Source organism: Eucyclogobius newberryi, unplaced genomic scaffold, assembly GCF_026437365.1.
Source record: "Eucyclogobius newberryi isolate DKJ021-1_F unplaced genomic scaffold, fEucNew1.0.hap1 SCAF_207, whole genome shotgun sequence".
In the NCBI taxonomy this organism is placed as follows: domain Eukaryota; kingdom Metazoa; phylum Chordata; class Actinopteri; order Gobiiformes; family Gobiidae; genus Eucyclogobius; species Eucyclogobius newberryi.
Genome location: NW_027315843.1, coordinates 124,856 through 147,354, shown reverse-complemented (window position 1 = coordinate 147,354; position 22,499 = coordinate 124,856). Strand labels below are relative to the sequence as shown.

At 46.7% G+C, this 22,499-nt stretch overlaps 1 protein-coding gene across 1 annotated transcript in view; it reads left to right on the top strand.

The window, feature by feature from the left end:
• LOC140370066 (collagen alpha-1(XII) chain-like) overlaps nt 1–22,499 on the top strand; it is a 140,914-nt gene that overhangs the window by 2,002 nt on the left and 116,413 nt on the right. Inside the window, exon 2 of the mRNA XM_072457001.1 lies at nt 1,433–1,792. Coding sequence (XP_072313102.1) covers nt 1,433–1,792 — 360 coding nt within the window. The remainder of the gene's footprint in view (nt 1–1,432; nt 1,793–22,499) is intronic.

The window sequence follows — 22,499 nt, the reverse complement described above, 5'->3', positions numbered from 1 at the left end:
CTGCTTTAGTCCTGCTTTAGTCCTGCTTTAGTCCTGCTTTAGACCTGCTTTAGACCTGCTTTAGTCCTGCTTTAGTCCTGCTTTAGTCCTGCTTTAGTCCTGCTTTAGTCCTGCTTTAGACCTGCTTTAGTCCTGCTTTAGTCCTGCTTTAGACCTGCTTTAGTCCTGCTTTAGTCCTGGTTTAGTCCTGCTTTAGTCCTGCTTTAGTCCTGCTTTAGACCTGCTTTAGTCCTGCTTTAGTCCTGCTTTAGTCCTGCTTTAGACCTGCTTTAGTCCTGCTTTAGTCCTGCTTTAGTCCTGCTTTAGACCTGCTTTAGTCCTGCTTTAGACCTGCTTTAGTCCTGGTTTAGTCCTGCTTTAGACCTGCTTTAGTCCTGCTTTAGACCTGCTTTAGTCCTGGTTTAGTCCTGCTTTAGTCCTGCTTTAGTCCTGGTTTAGTCCTGCTTTAGTCCTGCTTTAGTCCTGGTTTAGTCCTGCTTTAGTCCTGCTTTAGTCCTGCTTTAGACCTGCTTTAGTCCTGCTTTAGTCCTGCTTTAGTCCTGCTTTAGACCTGCTTTAGTCCTGCTTTAGTCCTGCTTTAGACCTGGTTTAGTCCTGCTTTAGTCCTGCTTTAGTCCTGCTTTAGTCCTGCTTTAGACCTGCTTTAGTCCTGCTTTAGTCCTGCTTTAGTCCTGCTTTAGACCTGCTTTAGACCTGCTTTAGTCCTGCTTTAGTCCTGCTTTAGACCTGCTTTAGTCCTGCTTTAGTCCTGCTTTAGTCCTGCTTTAGTCCTGCTTTAGACCTGCTTTAGACCTGCTTTAGTCCTGCTTTAGTCCTGCTTTAGTCCTGCTTTAGTCCTGCTTTAGACCTGCTTTAGTCCTGCTTTAGTCCTGCTTTAGACCTGCTTTAGTCCTGCTTTAGTCCTGGTTTAGTCCTGCTTTAGTCCTGCTTTAGACCTGCTTTAGTCCTGCTTTAGTCCTGCTTTAGTCCTGCTTTAGTCCTGCTTTAGACCTGCTTTAGTCCTGCTTTAGTCCTGCTTTAGACCTGCTTTAGACCTGCTTTAGTCCTGCTTTAGTCCTGCTTTAGACCTGCTTTAGTCCTGCTTTAGTCCTGCTTTAGTCCTGCTTTAGTCCTGCTTTAGTCCTGCTTTAGACCTGCTTTAGTCCTGCTTTAGTCCTGCTTTAGTCCTGCTTTAGTCCTGCTTTAGTCCTGCTTTAGTCCTGCTTTAGACCTGCTTTAGTCCTGCTTTAGTCCTGCTTTAGTCCTGCTTTAGTCCTGCTTTAGACCTGCTTTAGTCCTGCTTTAGTCCTGCTTTAGACCTGCTTTAGTCCTGCTTTAGTCCTGCTTTAGTCCTGGTTTAGTCCTGCTTTAGTCCTGCTTTAGACCTGCTTTAGACCTGCTTTAGTCCTGCTTTAGTCCTGCTTTAGTCCTAACCCTCCTCTTGTCTCCTCAGAGGTGGGACGTCCTCGGGACCTCAGGACCTCAGAAGTGACTGAGTCCAGTTTCAGGCTCTCGTGGTCAGATGCTCCTGGTCCAGTCCAGTTCTACTCGGTCCGGTGGAAGTCCAGGTTCTCAGACGAGTCTGGACTGAAGCGGGTTCCAGGAGGTCAGAGGTCAGAGGGAGGTCAGAGGTCAGAGGGAGGTCAGAGGTCAGAGGGAGGTCAGAGGTCAGAGGGAGGTCAGAGGTCAGAGGGAGGTCAGCGCAGCACGGTTCTGGACGCGCTCAGTCCAGAGACCGACTTCCAGGTCTGGGTCAAGGCCGAGTACAACGAGAGAGAGAGTGAAGAAGTGAGCGGCTTCGAGAGAACCGAAGGTACAACACAGGCAGAACATGCAGAACACACAGAACATGCAGAACACACAGAACACACAGAACACACAGAACACACAGAACACGCAGAACACGCAGAACACACAGAACATGCAGAACACACAGAACATGCAGAACACACAGAACACACAGAACACACAGAACACAAAGAACACGCAGAACACAAAGAACATGCAGAACACGCAGAACACGCAGAACACGCAGAACATGCAGAACACACAGAACACAAAGAACACACAGAACACGCAGAACACACAGAACACAAAGAACACACAGAACACAAAGAACATGCAGAACACACAGAACACACAGAACACAAAGAACATGCAGAACACACAGAACACACAGAACACACAGAACACAAAGAACATGCAGAACACACAGAACACACAGAACATGCAGAACACACAGAACACAAAGAACACACAGAACACGCAGAACACGCAGAACATGCAGAACATGCAGAACACACAGAACACAAAGAACACACAGAACACACAGAACACGCAAAACACACAGAACACACAGAACACACAGAACACGCAGAACATGCAGAACACACAGAACACACAGAACACAAAGAACATGCAGAACACGCAGAACACGCAGAACACGCAGAACACACAGAACACAAAGAACATGCAGAACACACAGAACATGCAGAACACACAGAACACGCAGAACACACAGAACACGCAGAACACGCAGAACATGCAGAACACACAGAACACACAGAACACGCAGAACATGCAGAACATGCAGAACACGCAGAACACAAAGAACACACAGAACACACAGAACACGCAGAACACACAGAACACACAGAACACACAGAACACACAGAACACGCAGAACACACAGAACACACAGAACACACAGAACACGCAGAACACACAGAACACGCAGAACATGCAGAACACACAGAACATGCAGAACATGCAGAACACACAGAACATGCAGAACACACAGAACACGCAGATCACACAGAACACGCAGAACACGCAGAACATGCAGAACATGCAGAACACACAGAACACACAGAACACGCAGAACATGCAGAACATGCAGAACACACAGAACACAAAGAACACACAGAACACACAGAACATGCAGAACACACAGAACACAAAGAACACACAGAACACACAGAACACGCAAAACACACAGAACACACAGAACACACAGAACACGCAGAACATGCAGAACACACAGAACACACAGAACACAAAGAACATGCAGAACACGCAGAACACGCAGAACACGCAGAACACACAGAACACACAGAACACAAAGAACATGCAGAACACACAGAACATGCAGAACACACAGAACACGCAGAACACACAGAACACGCAGAACACGCAGAACATGCAGAACACACAGAACACACAGAACACGCAGAACATGCAGAACATGCAGAACACGCAGAACACAAAGAACACACAGAACACACAGAACACGCAGAACACACAGAACACACAACACACAGAACACGCAGAACATGCAGAACACACAGAACACACAGAACACAAAGAACATGCAGAACACGCAGAACACGCAGAACACGCAGAACACGCAGAACATGCAGAACACACAGAACACACAGAACACAAAGAACATGCAGAACACACAGAACACACAGAACACAAAGAACATGCAGAACACACAGAACACACAGAACACACAGAACACGCAGAACACACAGAAAACACAGAACACACAGAACACAAAGAACATGCAGAACACGCAGAACACGCAGAACATGCAGAACACACAGAACACGCAGAACACGCAGAACACACAGAACACGCAGAACACGCAGAACACGCAGAACACGCAGAACTCGCAGAACACGCAGAACACACAGAACACAAAGAAAACGCAGAACACGCAGAACACACAGAACACGCAGAACATGCAGAACACACAGAACACGCAGAACATGCAGAACACACAGAACATGCAGAACACACAGAACACGCAGATCACACAGAACACGCAGAACACGCAGAACATGCAGAACATGCAGAACACACAGAACACACAGAACACGCAGAACATGCAGAACATGCAGAACACACAGAACACAAAGAACACACAGAACACACAGAACACGCAGAACACACAGAACACGCAGAACACGCAGAACACGCAGAACACGCAGAACACGCAGAACATGCAGAACACACAGAACACACAGAACACAAAGAACATGCAGAACACACAGAACACACAGAACACAAAGAACATGCAGAACACACAGAACACACAGAACACACAGAACACGCAGAACACACAGAAAACACAGAACACACAGAACACAAAGAACATGCAGAACACGCAGAACACGCAGAACATGCAGAACACACAGAACACGCAGAACACGCAGAACACGCAGAACACGCAGAACACGCAGAACACAAAGAAAACGCAGAACACAAGGAACACAAGGAACACAAGGAACACACAGAATACAAAGAACACGCAGAACACGCAGAACACGCAGAACACGCAGAACATGCAGAACACACAGAACACACAGAACACACAGAAAACAAAGAACATGCAGAACACGCAGAACACGCAGAACACGTAGAACACACAGAACACACAGAACACCCAGAACATAAAGAACATGCAGAACATGCAGAACACGCAGAACACACAGAACACGTAGAACACACAGAACACACAGAACACACAGAACACAAAGAACATGCAGAACACGCAGAACACGCAGAACACGCAGAACATGCAGAACACGCAGAACACACAGAACACAAAGAACACGCAGAACACACAGAACACAAAGAACACGCAGAACACGCAGAACACGCAGAACACGCAGAACACGCAGAACTCGCAGAACACGCAGAACACGCAGAACACGCAGAACACAAAGAACACGTCGAACACACAGAACACACAGAACACAAAGAACATGCAGAACACACAGAACACACAGAACACGCAGAACATGCAGAACACACAGAACACACAGAACACACAGAACACAAAGAACATGCAGAACACGCAGAACACGCAGAACATGCAGAACACGCAGAACACACAGAAAACACAGAACACACAGAACACGCAGAACACACAGAACACGCAGAACATGCAGAACACACAGAACACGCAGAACACACAGAACACGCAGAACACGCAGAACATGCAGAACACACAGAACACACAGAACACGCAGAACACGCAGAACACACAGAACACAAAGAACACGCAGAACACGCAGAACATAAAGAACATGCAGAACATGCAGAACACGCAGAACACACAGAACACGTAGAACACACAGAACACACAGAACACACAGAACACAAAGAACATGCAGAACACGCAGAACACGCAGAACACGCAGAACATGCAGAACACGCAGAACACACAGAACACAAAGAACACGCAGAACACACAGAACACAAAGAACACGCAGAACACGCAGAACACGCAGAACACGCAGAACACACAGAACACGCAGAACTCGCAGAACACGCAGAACACGCAGAACACGCAGAACACAAAGAACACGTCGAACACACAGAACACACAGAACACACAGAACACAAAGAACATGCAGAACACACAGAACACACAGAACACGCAGAACATGCAGAACACACAGAACACACAGAACACACAGAACACAAAGAACATGCAGAACACGCAGAACACGCAGAACATGCAGAACACGCAGAACACACAGAAAACACAGAACACACAGAACACGCAGAACACACAGAACACGCAGAACATGCAGAACACACAGAACACGCAGAACACACAGAACACGCAGAACACGCAGAACATGCAGAACACACAGAACACACAGAACACGCAGAACACGCAGAACACACAGAACACAAAGAACACGCAGAACACGCAGAACACGCAGAACACGCAGAACTCGCAGAACACGCAGAACACGCAGAACACACAGAACACAAAGAACACGCAGAACACGCAGAACACAAGGAACACAAGGAACACACAGAACACAAAGAACACGCAGAACACGCAGAACACGCAGAACACGCAGAACACGCAGAACACGCAGAACACACAGAACACACAGAACACACAGAACACAAAGAACATGCAGAACACGCAGAACACACAGAACACGTAGAACACACAGAACACAAAGAACATGCAGAACACGCAGAACACACAGAACACACAGAACACGCAGAAAACGCAGAACACACAGAACACACAGAACACAAAGAACACGCAGAACACGCAGAACACGCAGAGCACGCAGAACACGCAGAACATGCAGAACACGCAGAACACGCAGAACATGCAGAACACGCAGAACACACAGAAAACACAGAACACACAGAACACGCAGAACACACAGAACACGCAGAACATGCAGAACACACAGAACACGCAGAACACACAGAACACGCAGAACACGCAGAACATGCAGAACACACAGAACACACAGAACACGCAGAACACGCAGAACACACAGAACACAAAGAACACGCAGAACACGCAGAACATAAAGAACATGCAGAACATGCAGAACACGCAGAACACACAGAACACGTAGAACACACAGAACACACAGAACACACAGAACACAAAGAACATGCAGAACACGCAGAACACGCAGAACACGCAGAACATGCAGAACACGCAGAACACACAGAACACAAAGAACACGCAGAACACACAGAACACAAAGAACACGCAGAACACGCAGAACACGCAGAACACGCAGAACACACAGAACACGCAGAACTCGCAGAACACGCAGAACACGCAGAACACGCAGAACACAAAGAACACGTCGAACACACAGAACACACAGAACACACAGAACACAAAGAACATGCAGAACACACAGAACACACAGAACACGCAGAACATGCAGAACACACAGAACACACAGAACACACAGAACACAAAGAACATGCAGAACACGCAGAACACGCAGAACATGCAGAACACGCAGAACACACAGAAAACACAGAACACACAGAACACGCAGAACACACAGAACACGCAGAACATGCAGAACACACAGAACACGCAGAACACACAGAACACGCAGAACACGCAGAACATGCAGAACACACAGAACACACAGAACACGCAGAACACGCAGAACACACAGAACACAAAGAACACGCAGAACACGCAGAACACGCAGAACACGCAGAACTCGCAGAACACGCAGAACACGCAGAACACACAGAACACAAAGAACACGCAGAACACGCAGAACACAAGGAACACAAGGAACACACAGAACACAAAGAACACGCAGAACACGCAGAACACGCAGAACACGCAGAACACGCAGAACACGCAGAACACACAGAACACACAGAACACACAGAACACAAAGAACACGCAGAACACACAGAACACGTAGAACACACAGAACACAAAGAACATGCAGAACACGCAGAACACACAGAACACACAGAACACGCAGAAAACGCAGAACACACAGAACACACAGAACACAAAGAACACGCAGAACACGCAGAACACGCAGAGCACGCAGAACACGCAGAACATGCAGAACACGCAGAACACACAGAACACACAGAACACAAAGAATACGCAGAACACGCAGAACACACAGAACACACAGAACACAAAGAACATGCAGAACACGCAGAACACACAGAACACGCAGAACATGCAGAACACACAGAACACACAGAACACGTAGAACACGCAGAACACACAGAACACAAAGAACATGCAGAACACACAGAACACACAGAACACGTAGAACACACAGAACACACAGAACACAAAGAACATGCAGAACACGCAGAACACACAGAACACGCAGAACATGCAGAACACACAGAACACACAGAACACACAGAACACACAGAACACACAGAACACACAGAACACGCAGAACACACAGAACACACAGAACACACTGAAGACAAAGAACATGCAGAACACGCCTAACACGCCGAACACGCCGAACACGCAGAACACGCAGAACTCGCAGAACACGCAGAACACGCAGAACACGCAGAACTCGCAGAACACGCAGAACACGCAGAACACGCAGAACATGCAGAACACACAGAAAATGCAGAACACACAGAACACACAGAACTCACAGAACATGCAGAACACACAGAACACACAGAACACACAGAACACGGAGAACACACAGAACACACAGAACACGCAGAACATGCAGAACACACAGAACACGCAGAACACACAGAACATGCAGAACACACAGAACACACAGAACACGCAGAACACGCAGAACATGCAGAACACGCAGAACACACAGAACATGCAGAACACACAGAACACACAGAACACGCAGAACACGCAGAACACGCAGAACTCGCAGAACACGCAGAACACGCAGAACACGCAGAACACGCAGAACTCGCAGAACACGCAGAACACGCAGAACACGCAGAACATGCAGAACACACAGAAAATGCAGAACACACAGAACACGGAGAACACACAGAACACACAGAACACACAGAGCACGCAGAACATGCAGAACACACAGAACACGCAGAACACACAGAACATGCAGAACACACAGAACACACAGACACGCAGAACACGCAGAACACACAGAACTCACAGAAAATGCAGAACACACAGAACACACAGAACACACAGAACATGCAGAACACACAGAACACACAGAACACACAGAACACGCAGAACACGCAGAAGACGCAGAACTCACAGAACACGCAGAACACGCAGAACACGCAGAACATGCAGAACACACAGAACACACAGAACACACAGAACACACAGAACTCACAGAACACACAGAACATCAGAACACACAGAACACGCAGAACACGCAGAACACGCAGAACTCGCAGAACATCAGAACACACAGAACACGCAGAACACGCAGAACATGCAGAACACACAGAAAATGCAGAACACACAGAACACACAGAACTCACAGAACACGCAGAACACACAGAACACACAGAACACGGAGAACACACAGAACACACAGAACACACAGAACACGCAGAACATGCAGAACACACAGAACACGCAGAACACACAGAACATGCAGAACACACAGAACACACAGAACACGCAGAACACGCAGAACTCGCAGAACACGCAGAACACTCAGAACACGCAGAACTCGCAGAACATGCAGAACACGCAGAACACGCAGAACACGCAGAACATGCAGAACACACAGAAAATGCAGAACACACAGAACACACAGAACTCACAGAACATGCAGAACACACAGAACACACAGAACACACAGAACACGGAGAACACACAGAACATGCAGAACACACAGAACACACAGAACACAGAGAACACGCAGAACACGCAGAACACGCAGACATGCAGAACACACAGAACATGCAGAACACACAAAACACACAGAACACACAGAACACGTAGAACACACAGAACACGCAGAACACACAGAACACACAGAACACAGGCAGAACACATAGAACACACAGAATATGCAGAACACACAGAACACACAGAACATGCAGAACGCACAGAACATGCAGAACACACAGAACACACAGAACACAGGGAGAACACACAGAACATGCAGAACACACAGAACACACAGAACACTCAGAACACGCAGAACATGCAGAACACACAGAACATGCAGAACAGAGAGAACACACAGAACATGGAGAACACACAGAACACGCAGAACACACAGAACACACAGAACATGCAGAATATACAGAACACGCAGAACACGCAGAACACGCAGAACTCGCAGAACATACAGAACACGCAGAACACGCAGAACACGCAGAACATGCAGAACACACAGAAAATGCAGAACACACAGAACACACAGAACTCACAGAACACGCAGAACACACAGAACACACAGAACACGGAGAACACACAGAACACACAGAAAACACAGAACACGCAGAACATGCAGAACACACAGAACACGCAGAACACACAGAACATGCAGAACACACAGAACACACAGAACACGCAGAACACGCAGAACTCGCAGAACACGCAGACCACTCAGAACACGCAGAACTCGCAGAACATGCAGAACACGCAGAACACGCAGAACACACAGAACACACAGAACACACAGAACACACAGAACTCAGAGAACATGCAGAACACACAGAACACACAGAACACACAGAACACGGAGAACACACAGAACACACAGAACACACAGAACACGCAGAACATGCAGAACACACAGAACACGCAGAACACACAGAACATGCAGAACACACAGAACACACTGAACACGCAGAACACACAGAACTCACAGAACATGCAGAACACACAGAACACACAGAACATGCAGAACACACAGAACACACAGAACACACAGAACACGCAGAACACGCAGAACACGCAGAACTCACAGAACACGCAGAACACGCAGAACACGCAGAACACGCAGAACATGCAGAACACACAGAACACAGAGAACACGCAGAACACGCAGAACACGCAGACATGCAGAACACACAGAACATGCAGAACACACAAAACACACAGAACACACAGAACACGTAGAACACACAGAACACGCAGAACACACAGAACACACAGAACACAGGCAGAACACATAGAACACACAGAATATGCAGAACACACAGAACACACAGAACATGCAGAACGCACAGAACATGCAGAACACACAGAACACACAGAACACAGGGAGAACACACAGAACATGCAGAACACACAGAACACACAGAACACTCAGAACACGCAGAACATGCAGAACACACAGAACATGCAGAACAGAGAGAACACACAGAACATGGAGAACACACAGAACACACAGAACACGCAGAACACACAGAACACACAGAACATGCAGAATATACAGAACATGCAGAACACACAGAACACACAGAACACAGGCAGAACACACAGAACATGCAGAACACACAGAACACACAGAACATGCAGAACACACAGAACATGCAGAACACACAGAACACGCAGAACACACAGAACATGCAGAACACACAGAACATGCAGAACACACAGAACACACAGAACATGCAGAACACACAGAACATGCAGAACACACAGAACACGCAGAACATGCAGAACACACAGAACACACAGAACACGCAGAACCTGCAGAACACACAGAACACACAGAACATGCAGAACACACAGAACACGCAGAACACGCAGAACACACAGAATATGCAGAACACACAGAACACGCAGAACATGCAGAACACACAGAACACACAGAACATGCAGAACACGTAGAACACACAGAACACGCAGAACACACAGAACACACAGAACATGCAGAACACACAGAACACACAGAACACACAGAACACACAGAACACACAGAACACACAGAACATGCAGAACACACAGAACATGCAGAACATCAGAAAACACAGAACATGCAGAACACACAGAACACAGAGAACACAGGGAGAACACACAGAACATGCAGAACACACAGAACACACAGAACACACAGAACACACAGAACACACAGAACACACAGAACATGCAGAACACACAGAACATGCAGAACATCAGAAAACACAGAACATGCAGAACACACAGAACACAGAGAACACAGGGAGAACACACAGAACATGCAGAACACACAGAACATGCAGAACACGCAGAACACACAGAACACGCAGAACATACAGAACACACAGAACACGCAGAACACACAGAACACACAGAACACACAGAACACACAGAACACAAAGAACACAAAGAACACAAAGAACATGCAGAACACACAGAACAAACAGAACATGCAGAACACACAGAACACACAGAACACACAGAACACAGAGAACACACAGAACATGCAGAACACACAGAACACACAGAACACACAGAACACACAGAACACGCAGAACATGCAGAACACACAGAATACACAGAACACGCAGAACATGCAGAACACACAGAACACACAGAACACGCAGAACATGCAGAACACACAGAACACACAGAACATACAGAACACACAGAACACGCAGAACACACAGAACACACAGAACACACAGAACACACAGAACACAAAGAACATGCAGAACACGCAGAACATACAGAACAAACAGAACACACAGAACATGCAGAACATGCAGAACACACAGAACACACAGAACACACAGAACACAAAGAACATGCAGAACACGCAGAACACGCAGAACATGCAGAACACACAGAACACACAGAACACACAGAACACACAGAACACAAAGAACATGCAGAACACACAGAACACACAGAACACAAAGAACATGCAGAACACACAGAACACACAGAACACACAGAATACGCAGAACACACAGAACACACAGAACACACAGAACACAAAGAACATGCAGAACACGCTGAACACGCAGAACATGCAGAACACACAGAACACACAGACCACGCAGAACACGCAGAACACGCAGAACACACAGAACACAAAGAACACGCAGAACACGCAGAACACGCAGAACACGCAGAACTCGCAGAACACGCAGAACACGCAGAACACAAAGAACACGCAGAACATGCAGAACACACAGAACACACAGAACACACAGAACACACAGAACTCACAGAACACACAGAACATCAGAACACACAGAACACACAGAACACGCAGAACACGCAGAACTCGCAGAACATCAGAACACACAGAACACGCAGAACACGCAGAACATGCAGAACACACAGAAAATGCAGAACACACAGAACACACAGAACTCACAGAACACGCAGAACACACAGAACACACAGAACACGGAGAACACACAGAACACACAGAACACACAGAACACGCAGAACATGCAGAACACACAGAACACGCAGAACACACAGAACATGCAGAACACACAGAACACACAGAACACGCAGAACACGCAGAACTCGCAGAACACGCAGAACACTCAGAACACGCAGAACTCGCAGAACATGCAGAACACGCAGAACACGCAGAACACGCAGAACATGCAGAACATGCAGAACACACAGAAAATGCAGAACACACAGAACACACAGAACTCACAGAACATGCAGAACACACAGAACACACAGAACACACAGAACACGGAGAACACACAGAACATGCAGAACACACAGAACACACAGAACACAGAGAACACGCAGAACACGCAGAACACGCAGACATGCAGAACACACAGAACATGCAGAACACACAAAACACACAGAACACACAGAACACGTAGAACACACAGAACACGCAGAACACACAGAACACACAGAACACAGGCAGAACACATAGAACACACAGAATATGCAGAACACACAGAACACACAGAACATGCAGAACGCACAGAACATGCAGAACACACAGAACACACAGAACACAGGGAGAACACACAGAACATGCAGAACACACAGAACACACAGAACACTCAGAACACGCAGAACATGCAGAACACACAGAACATGCAGAACAGAGAGAACACACAGAACATGGAGAACACACAGAACACGCAGAACACACAGAACACACAGAACATGCAGAATATACAGAACACGCAGAACACGCAGAACACGCAGAACTCGCAGAACATACAGAACACGCAGAACACGCAGAACACGCAGAACATGCAGAACACACAGAAAATGCAGAACACACAGAACACACAGAACTCACAGAACACGCAGAACACACAGAACACACAGAACACGGAGAACACACAGAACACACAGAAAACACAGAACACGCAGAACATGCAGAACACACAGAACACGCAGAACACACAGAACATGCAGAACACACAGAACACACAGAACACGCAGAACACGCAGAACTCGCAGAACACGCAGACCACTCAGAACACGCAGAACTCGCAGAACATGCAGAACACGCAGAACACGCAGAACACACAGAACACACAGAACACACAGAACACACAGAACTCAGAGAAAATGCAGAACACACAGAACACACAGAACACACAGAACACGGAGAACACACAGAACACACAGAACACACAGAACACGCAGAACATGCAGAACACACAGAACACGCAGAACACACAGAACATGCAGAACACACAGAACACACTGAACACGCAGAACACACAGAACTCACAGAACATGCAGAACACACAGAACACACAGAACATGCAGAACACACAGAACACACAGAACACACAGAACACGCAGAACACGCAGAACACGCAGAACTCACAGAACACGCAGAACACGCAGAACACGCAGAACACGCAGAACATGCAGAACACACAGAACACAGAGAACACGCAGAACACGCAGAACACGCAGACATGCAGAACACACAGAACATGCAGAACACACAAAACACACAGAACACACAGAACACGTAGAACACACAGAACACGCAGAACACACAGAACACACAGAACACAGGCAGAACACATAGAACACACAGAATATGCAGAACACACAGAACACACAGAACATGCAGAACGCACAGAACATGCAGAACACACAGAACACACAGAACACAGGGAGAACACACAGAACATGCAGAACACACAGAACACACAGAACACTCAGAACACGCAGAACATGCAGAACACACAGAACATGCAGAACAGAGAGAACACACAGAACATGGAGAACACACAGAACACACAGAACACGCAGAACACACAGAACACACAGAACATGCAGAATATACAGAACATGCAGAACACACAGAACACACAGAACACAGGCAGAACACACAGAACATGCAGAACGCACAGAACACACAGAACATGCAGAACACACAGAACATGCAGAACACACAGAACACGCAGAACACACAGAACATGCAGAACACACAGAACATGCAGAACACACAGAACACACAGAACATGCAGAACACACAGAACATGCAGAACACACAGAACACGCAGAACATGCAGAACACACAGAACACACAGAACACGCAGAACCTGCAGAACACACAGAACACACAGAACATGCAGAACACACAGAACACGCAGAACACGCAGAACACACAGAATATGCAGAACACACAGAACACGCAGAACATGCAGAACACACAGAACACACAGAACATGCAGAACACGTAGAACACACAGAACACGCAGAACACACAGAACACACAGAACATGCAGAACACGTAGAACACACAGAACACACAGAACACACAGAACACACAGAACACACAGAACACACAGAACATGCAGAACACACAGAACATGCAGAACATCAGAAAACACAGAACATGCAGAACACACAGAACACAGAGAACACAGGGAGAACACACAGAACATGCAGAACACACAGAACACACAGAACACACAGAACTCACAGAACACACAGAACACACAGAACATCAGAACACACAGAACATGCAGAACACACAGAACACAGAGAACACAGGGAGAACACACAGAACATGCAGAACACACAGAACATGCAGAACACGCAGAACACACAGAACACGCAGAACATACAGAACACACAGAACACGCAGAACACACAGAACACACAGAACACACAGAACACACAGAACACAAAGAACACAAAGAACACAAAGAACATGCAGAACACACAGAACAAACAGAACATGCAGAACACACAGAACACACAGAACACACAGAACACAGAGAACACACAGAACATGCAGAACACACAGAACACACAGAACACACAGAACACACAGAACACGCAGAACATGCAGAACACACAGAATACACAGAACACGCAGAACATGCAGAACACACAGAACACACAGAACACGCAGAACATGCAGAACACACAGAACACACAGAACATACAGAACACACAGAACACGCAGAACACACAGAACACACAGAACACACAGAACACACAGAACACAAAGAACATGCAGAACACGCAGAACATACAGAACAAACAGAACACACAGAACATGCAGAACATGCAGAACACACAGAACACACAGAACACACAGAACACAAAGAACATGCAGAACACGCAGAACATGCAGAACACACAGAACACACAGAACACACAGAATACGCAGAACACACAGAACACACAGAACACACAGAACACAAAGAACATGCAGAACACGCTGAACACGCAGAACATGCAGAACACACAGAACACACAGACCACGCAGACCACGCAGAACACGCAGAACACACAGAACACAAAGAACACGCAGAACACGCAGAACACGCAGAACACGCAGAACTCGCAGAACACGCAGAACACGCAGAACACAAAGAACACGCAGAACACAAGGAACACAAGGAACACAAGGAACACAAGGAACACACAGAACACAAAGAACACGCAGAACACGCAGAACACGCAGAACATGCAGAACACACAGAACACACAGAACACACAGAACACAAAGAACATGCAGAACACGCAGAACACACAGAACACGTAGAACACACAGAACACACAGAACACAAAGAACATGCAGAACACGCAGAACACACAGAACACGCAGAAAACGCAGAACACGCAGAACACACAGAACACGCAGAAAACGCAGAACACAAAGAACACACAGAACACACAGAACACACAGAACACAAAGAACACGCAGAACACGCAGAACACGCAGAACACGCAGAACATGCAGAACACACAGAACACACAGAACACGCAGAACACAAAGAACACGCAGAACACGCAGAACACGCAGAACATGCAGAACACACAGAACACACAGAACACGCAGAACACACAGAACACACAGAACACAAAGAACATGCAGAACACGCAGAACACACAGAACACGCAGAACATGCAGAACACACAGAACACACAGAACACACAGAACACACAGAACACAAAGAACATGCAGAACACGCAGAACACACAGAACACAAAGAACATGCAGAACACACAGAACACACAGGACACACAGAACACACAGAACACGCAGAACACACAGAACACACAGAACACACAGAACACACAGAACACAAAGAACATGCAGAAAACGCAGAACACGCAGAACACGCAGAACACGCCTAACACGCCGAACACGCCGAACACGCCGAACACGCAGAACACGCAGAACACGCAGAACACGCAGAACTCGCAGAACACGCAGAACACGCAGAACACGCAGAACTCGCAGAACACACAGAACACGCAGAACACGCAGAACACGTAGAACACACAGAACACGCAGAACACGCAGAACACACAGAACACACAGAACACCCAGAACATGCAGAACACACAGAACACACAGAACACACAGAACACACAGAACATGCAGAACACACAGAACATGCAGAACATCAGAACACACAGAACATGCAGAACACACAGAACACAGAGAACATACAGAACACACAGAACACAGAACATACAGAACACACACAGAACACACAGAACACACAGAACACACAGAACATCAGAACACACAGAAAATGCAGAACACACAGAACACAGAGAACACAGGGAGAACACACAGAACATGCAGAACACACAGAACATGCAGAACACGCAGAACACACAGAACACGCAGAACATACAGAACACACAGAACACGCAGAACACACAGAACACACAGAACACACAGAACACAAAGAACACAAAGAAAATGCAGAACACGCAGAACACACAGAACAAACAGAACATGCAGAACACACAGAACACACAGAACACACAGAACACAGAGAACACACAGAACATGCAGAACACACAGAACACACAGAACACACAGAACACGCAGAACATGCAGAACACACAGAATACACAGAACACACAGAACACACAGAACACGCAGAACATGCAGAACACACAGAACACACAGAACATACAGAACACACAGAACACGCAGAACAAACAGAACACACAGAACACACAGAACACACAGAACACAAAGAACATGCAGAACACGCAGAACATACGGAACAAACAGAACATGCAGAACACACAGAACACACAGAACACACAGAACACACAGAACACGCAGAACACACAGAACACACAGAACACGCAGAACATGCAGAACACACAGAACACACAGAACACAAAGAACATGCAGAACACGCAGAACACGCAGAACACGCAGAACATGCAGAACACACAGAACACACAGAACACACAGAACACACAGAACACAAAGAACATGCAGAACACACAGAACACACAGAACACACAGAACACGCAGAACACACAGAACTCACAGAACACACAGAACACAAAGAACATGCAGAACATGCAGAACACACAGAACACACAGGACACACAGAACACACAGAACACGCAGAACACACAGAACACACAGAACACACAGAACACAAAGAACATGCAGAAAACGCAGAACACGCAGAACACGCAGAACACGCCTAACACGCCGAACACGCCGAACACGTCGAACACGCAGAACACGCAGAACACGCAGAACACGCAGAACTCGCAGAACACGCAGAACACGCAGAACTCGCAGAACACACAGAACACGCAGAACACGCAGAACACACAGAACACGCAGAACACGTAGAACACACAGAACACGCAGAACACGCAGAACACACAGAACACACAGAACACCCAGAACATGCAGAACACACAGAACACACAGAACACACAGAACACACAGAACATGCAGAACACACAGAACATGCAGAACATCAGAACACACAGAACATGCAGAACACACAGAACACAGAGAACATACAGAACACACAGAACACAGAACATACAGAACACACACAGAACACACAGAACACACAGAACACACAGAACATCAGAACACACAGAACACAGGGAGAACACACAGAACATGCAGAAGACACAGAACATGCAGAACACGCAGAACACACAGAACACGCAGAACATACAGAACACACAGAACACGCAGAACACACAGAACACACAGAACACACAGAACACAAAGAACACAAAGAAAATGCAGAACACGCAGAACACACAGAACAAACAGAACATGCAGAACACACAGAACACTCAGAACACACAGAACACAGAGAACACACAGAACATGCAGAACACACAGAACACACAGAACACACAGAACACACAGAACACGCAGAACATGCAGAACACACAGAATACACAGAACACACAGAACACACAGAACACGCAGAACATGCAGAACACACAGAACACACAGAACATACAGAACACACAGAACACGCAGAACAAACAGAACACACAGAACACACAGAACACAAAGAACATGCAGAACACGCAGAACACACAGAACAAACAGAACATGCAGAACACACAGAACACACAGAACACACAGAACACAGAGAACACACAGAACATGCAGAACACACAGAACACACAGAACACACAGAACACGCAGAACATGCAGAACACACAGAATACACAGAACACACAGAACACACAGAACACGCAGAACATGCAGAACACACAGAACACACAGAACATACAGAACACACAGAACACGCAGAACAAACAGAACACACAGAACACACAGAACACAAAGAACATGCAGAACACGCAGAACATACAGAACAAACAGAACATGCAGAACACACAGAACACACAGAACACACAGAACACGCAGAACACACAGAACACACAGAACACACAGAACACGCAGAACATGCAGAACACACAGAACACACAGAACACAAAGAACATGCAGAACACGCAGAACACGCAGAACACGCAGAACATGCAGAACACACAGAACACACAGAACACACAGAACACAAAGAACATGCAGAACACACAGAACACACAGAACACACAGAACACGCAGAACACACAGAACTCACAGAACACACAGAACACAAAGAACATGCAGAACACGCAGAACACGCAGAACACACAGAACACACAGAACACACAGAACACGCGGAATACGCAGAACACGCAGAACACACAGAACACAAAGAACACGCAGAACACCCAGAACACGCAGAACACACAGAACACAAAGAACATGCAGAACACGCAGAACACACAGAACACGTAGAACACACAGAACACACAGAACACAAAGAACATGCAAAACACACAGAACACACAGAACACACAGAACACACAGAACACGCAGAACACACAGAACACACAGAACACACAGAACACAAAGAACATGCAGAACACGCAGAACACGCAGAACACGCAGAACATGCAGAACACGCAGAACACGCAGAACTCGCAGAACACGCAGAACTCGCAGAACATACAGAACACGCAGAACATGCAGAACACACAGAAAATGCAGAACACACAGAACACACAGAACTCACAGAACATGCAGAACACACAGAACACACAGAACACGGAGAACACACAGAACACACAGAACACACAGAACACGCAGAACATGCAGAACACACAGAACACGCAGAACACACAGAACATGCAGAACACACAGAACACACAGAACACGCAGAACACACAGAACACGCAGACAGAACATGCAGAACACACAGAACTCACAGAACATGCAGAACACACAGAACACGCAGAACACGCAGAACATGCAGAACACACAGAACACACAGAACACACAGAACACAAAGAACATGCAGAACACACAGAACACACAGAACACACAGAACACGCAGAACACACAGAACTCACAGAACACACAGAACACAAAGAACACGCAGAACACACAGAACACACAGAACACACAGAACACGCGGAATACGCAGAACACGCAGAACACACAGAACACAAAGAACACGCAGAACACCCAGAACACGCAGAACACACAGAACACAAAGAACATGCAGAACACGCAGAACACACAGAACACGTAGAACACACAGAACACACAGAACACAAAGAACATGCAAAACACACAGAACACACAGAACACACAGAACACACAGAACACGCAGAACACACAGAACACACAGAACACACAGAACACAAAGAACATGCAGAACACGCAGAACACGCAGAACACGCAGAACATGCAGAACACGCAGAACACGCAGAACTCGCAGAACACGCAGAACTCGCAGAACATACAGAACACGCAGAACATGCAGAACACACAGAACATGCAGAACACACAGAACACACAGAACACGGAGAACACACAGAACACACAGAACACACAGAACACGCAGAACATGCAGAACACACAGAACACGCAGAACACACAGAACATGCAGAACACACAGAACACACAGAACACGCAGAACACACAGAACACGCAGACAGAACATGCAGAACACACAGAACTCACAGAACATGCAGAACACACAGAACACACAGAACACACAGAACACACAGAACACACAGAACACGCAGAACACGCAGAACATGCAGAACTCACAGAACACGCAGAACACGCAGAACATGCAGAACACACAGAACACACAGAACACACAGAACACGCTGAACACGCAGAACACGCAGACATGCAGAACACACAGAACATGCAGAACACACAAAACACACAGAACACACAGAACACGTAGAACACACAGAACACGCAGAACACACAGAACACAGGCAGAACACACAGAACACACAAAACATGCAGAACACACAGAACACAGAGAACATGCAGAACACACAGAACATGCAGAACACACAGAACACACAGAACACAGGGAGAACACACAGAACATGCAGAACACACGAACACACAGAACACGCAGAACACGCAGAACATGCAGAACATGCAGAACACACAGAACAAGCAGAACATTCAAAACACACAGAACATGCAGAACATGCAGAACATGCAGAACACACAGAACACACAGAACACAGGCAGAACACACAGTACATGCAGAACACACAGAACACACAGAACACACAGAACACGCAGAACACACAAAACATGCAGAACACACAGAACATGCAGAACACACAGAACATGCAGAACATGCAGAACACACAGAACATGCAGAACACACAGAACACGCAGAACATGCACAACACACAGAACACAAAGAACACGCAGAACACGCAGAACCTGCAGAACACACAGAACACAAAGAACACACAGAACACGCAGAACACACAGAATATGCAGAACACACAGAACACGCAGAACATGCAGAACACACAGAACATGCAGAACACACAGAACACGTAGAACACACAGAACACACAGAACATGCAGAACACACAGAACACACAGAACATGGAGAACACACAGAACACACAGAACATGCAGAACACACAGAACACACAGAACTCACAGATCACGCAGAACACGCAGAACACACAGAACATGCAGAACACACAGAACATGCAGAACACACAGAACACACAGAATATGCAGAACACACAGAATATGCAGAACACACAGAACACGCAGAACATGCAGAACACACAGAACACACAGAACATGCAGAACACGTAGAACACACAGAACACGCATAACACACAGAACACACAGAACACACAGAACACACAGAACACCCAGAACATGCAGAACACACAGAACACACAGAACACACAGAACACACAAAACTCACAGAACACACAGAACACACAGAACATCAGAACACACAGAACATGCAGAACACACAGAACACAGAGAACACAGGGAGAACACACAGAACATGCAGAACACACAGAACACCGAGAACACAGGCAGAACACACAGAACATGCAGAACACAAAGAACACACAGAACACGTAGAACACACAGAACACACAGAACACACAGAACACAAAGAACACAAAGAACATGCAGAACACACAGAACACACAGAACACACAGAACACACAGAACACAGGCAGAACACACAGAACACAG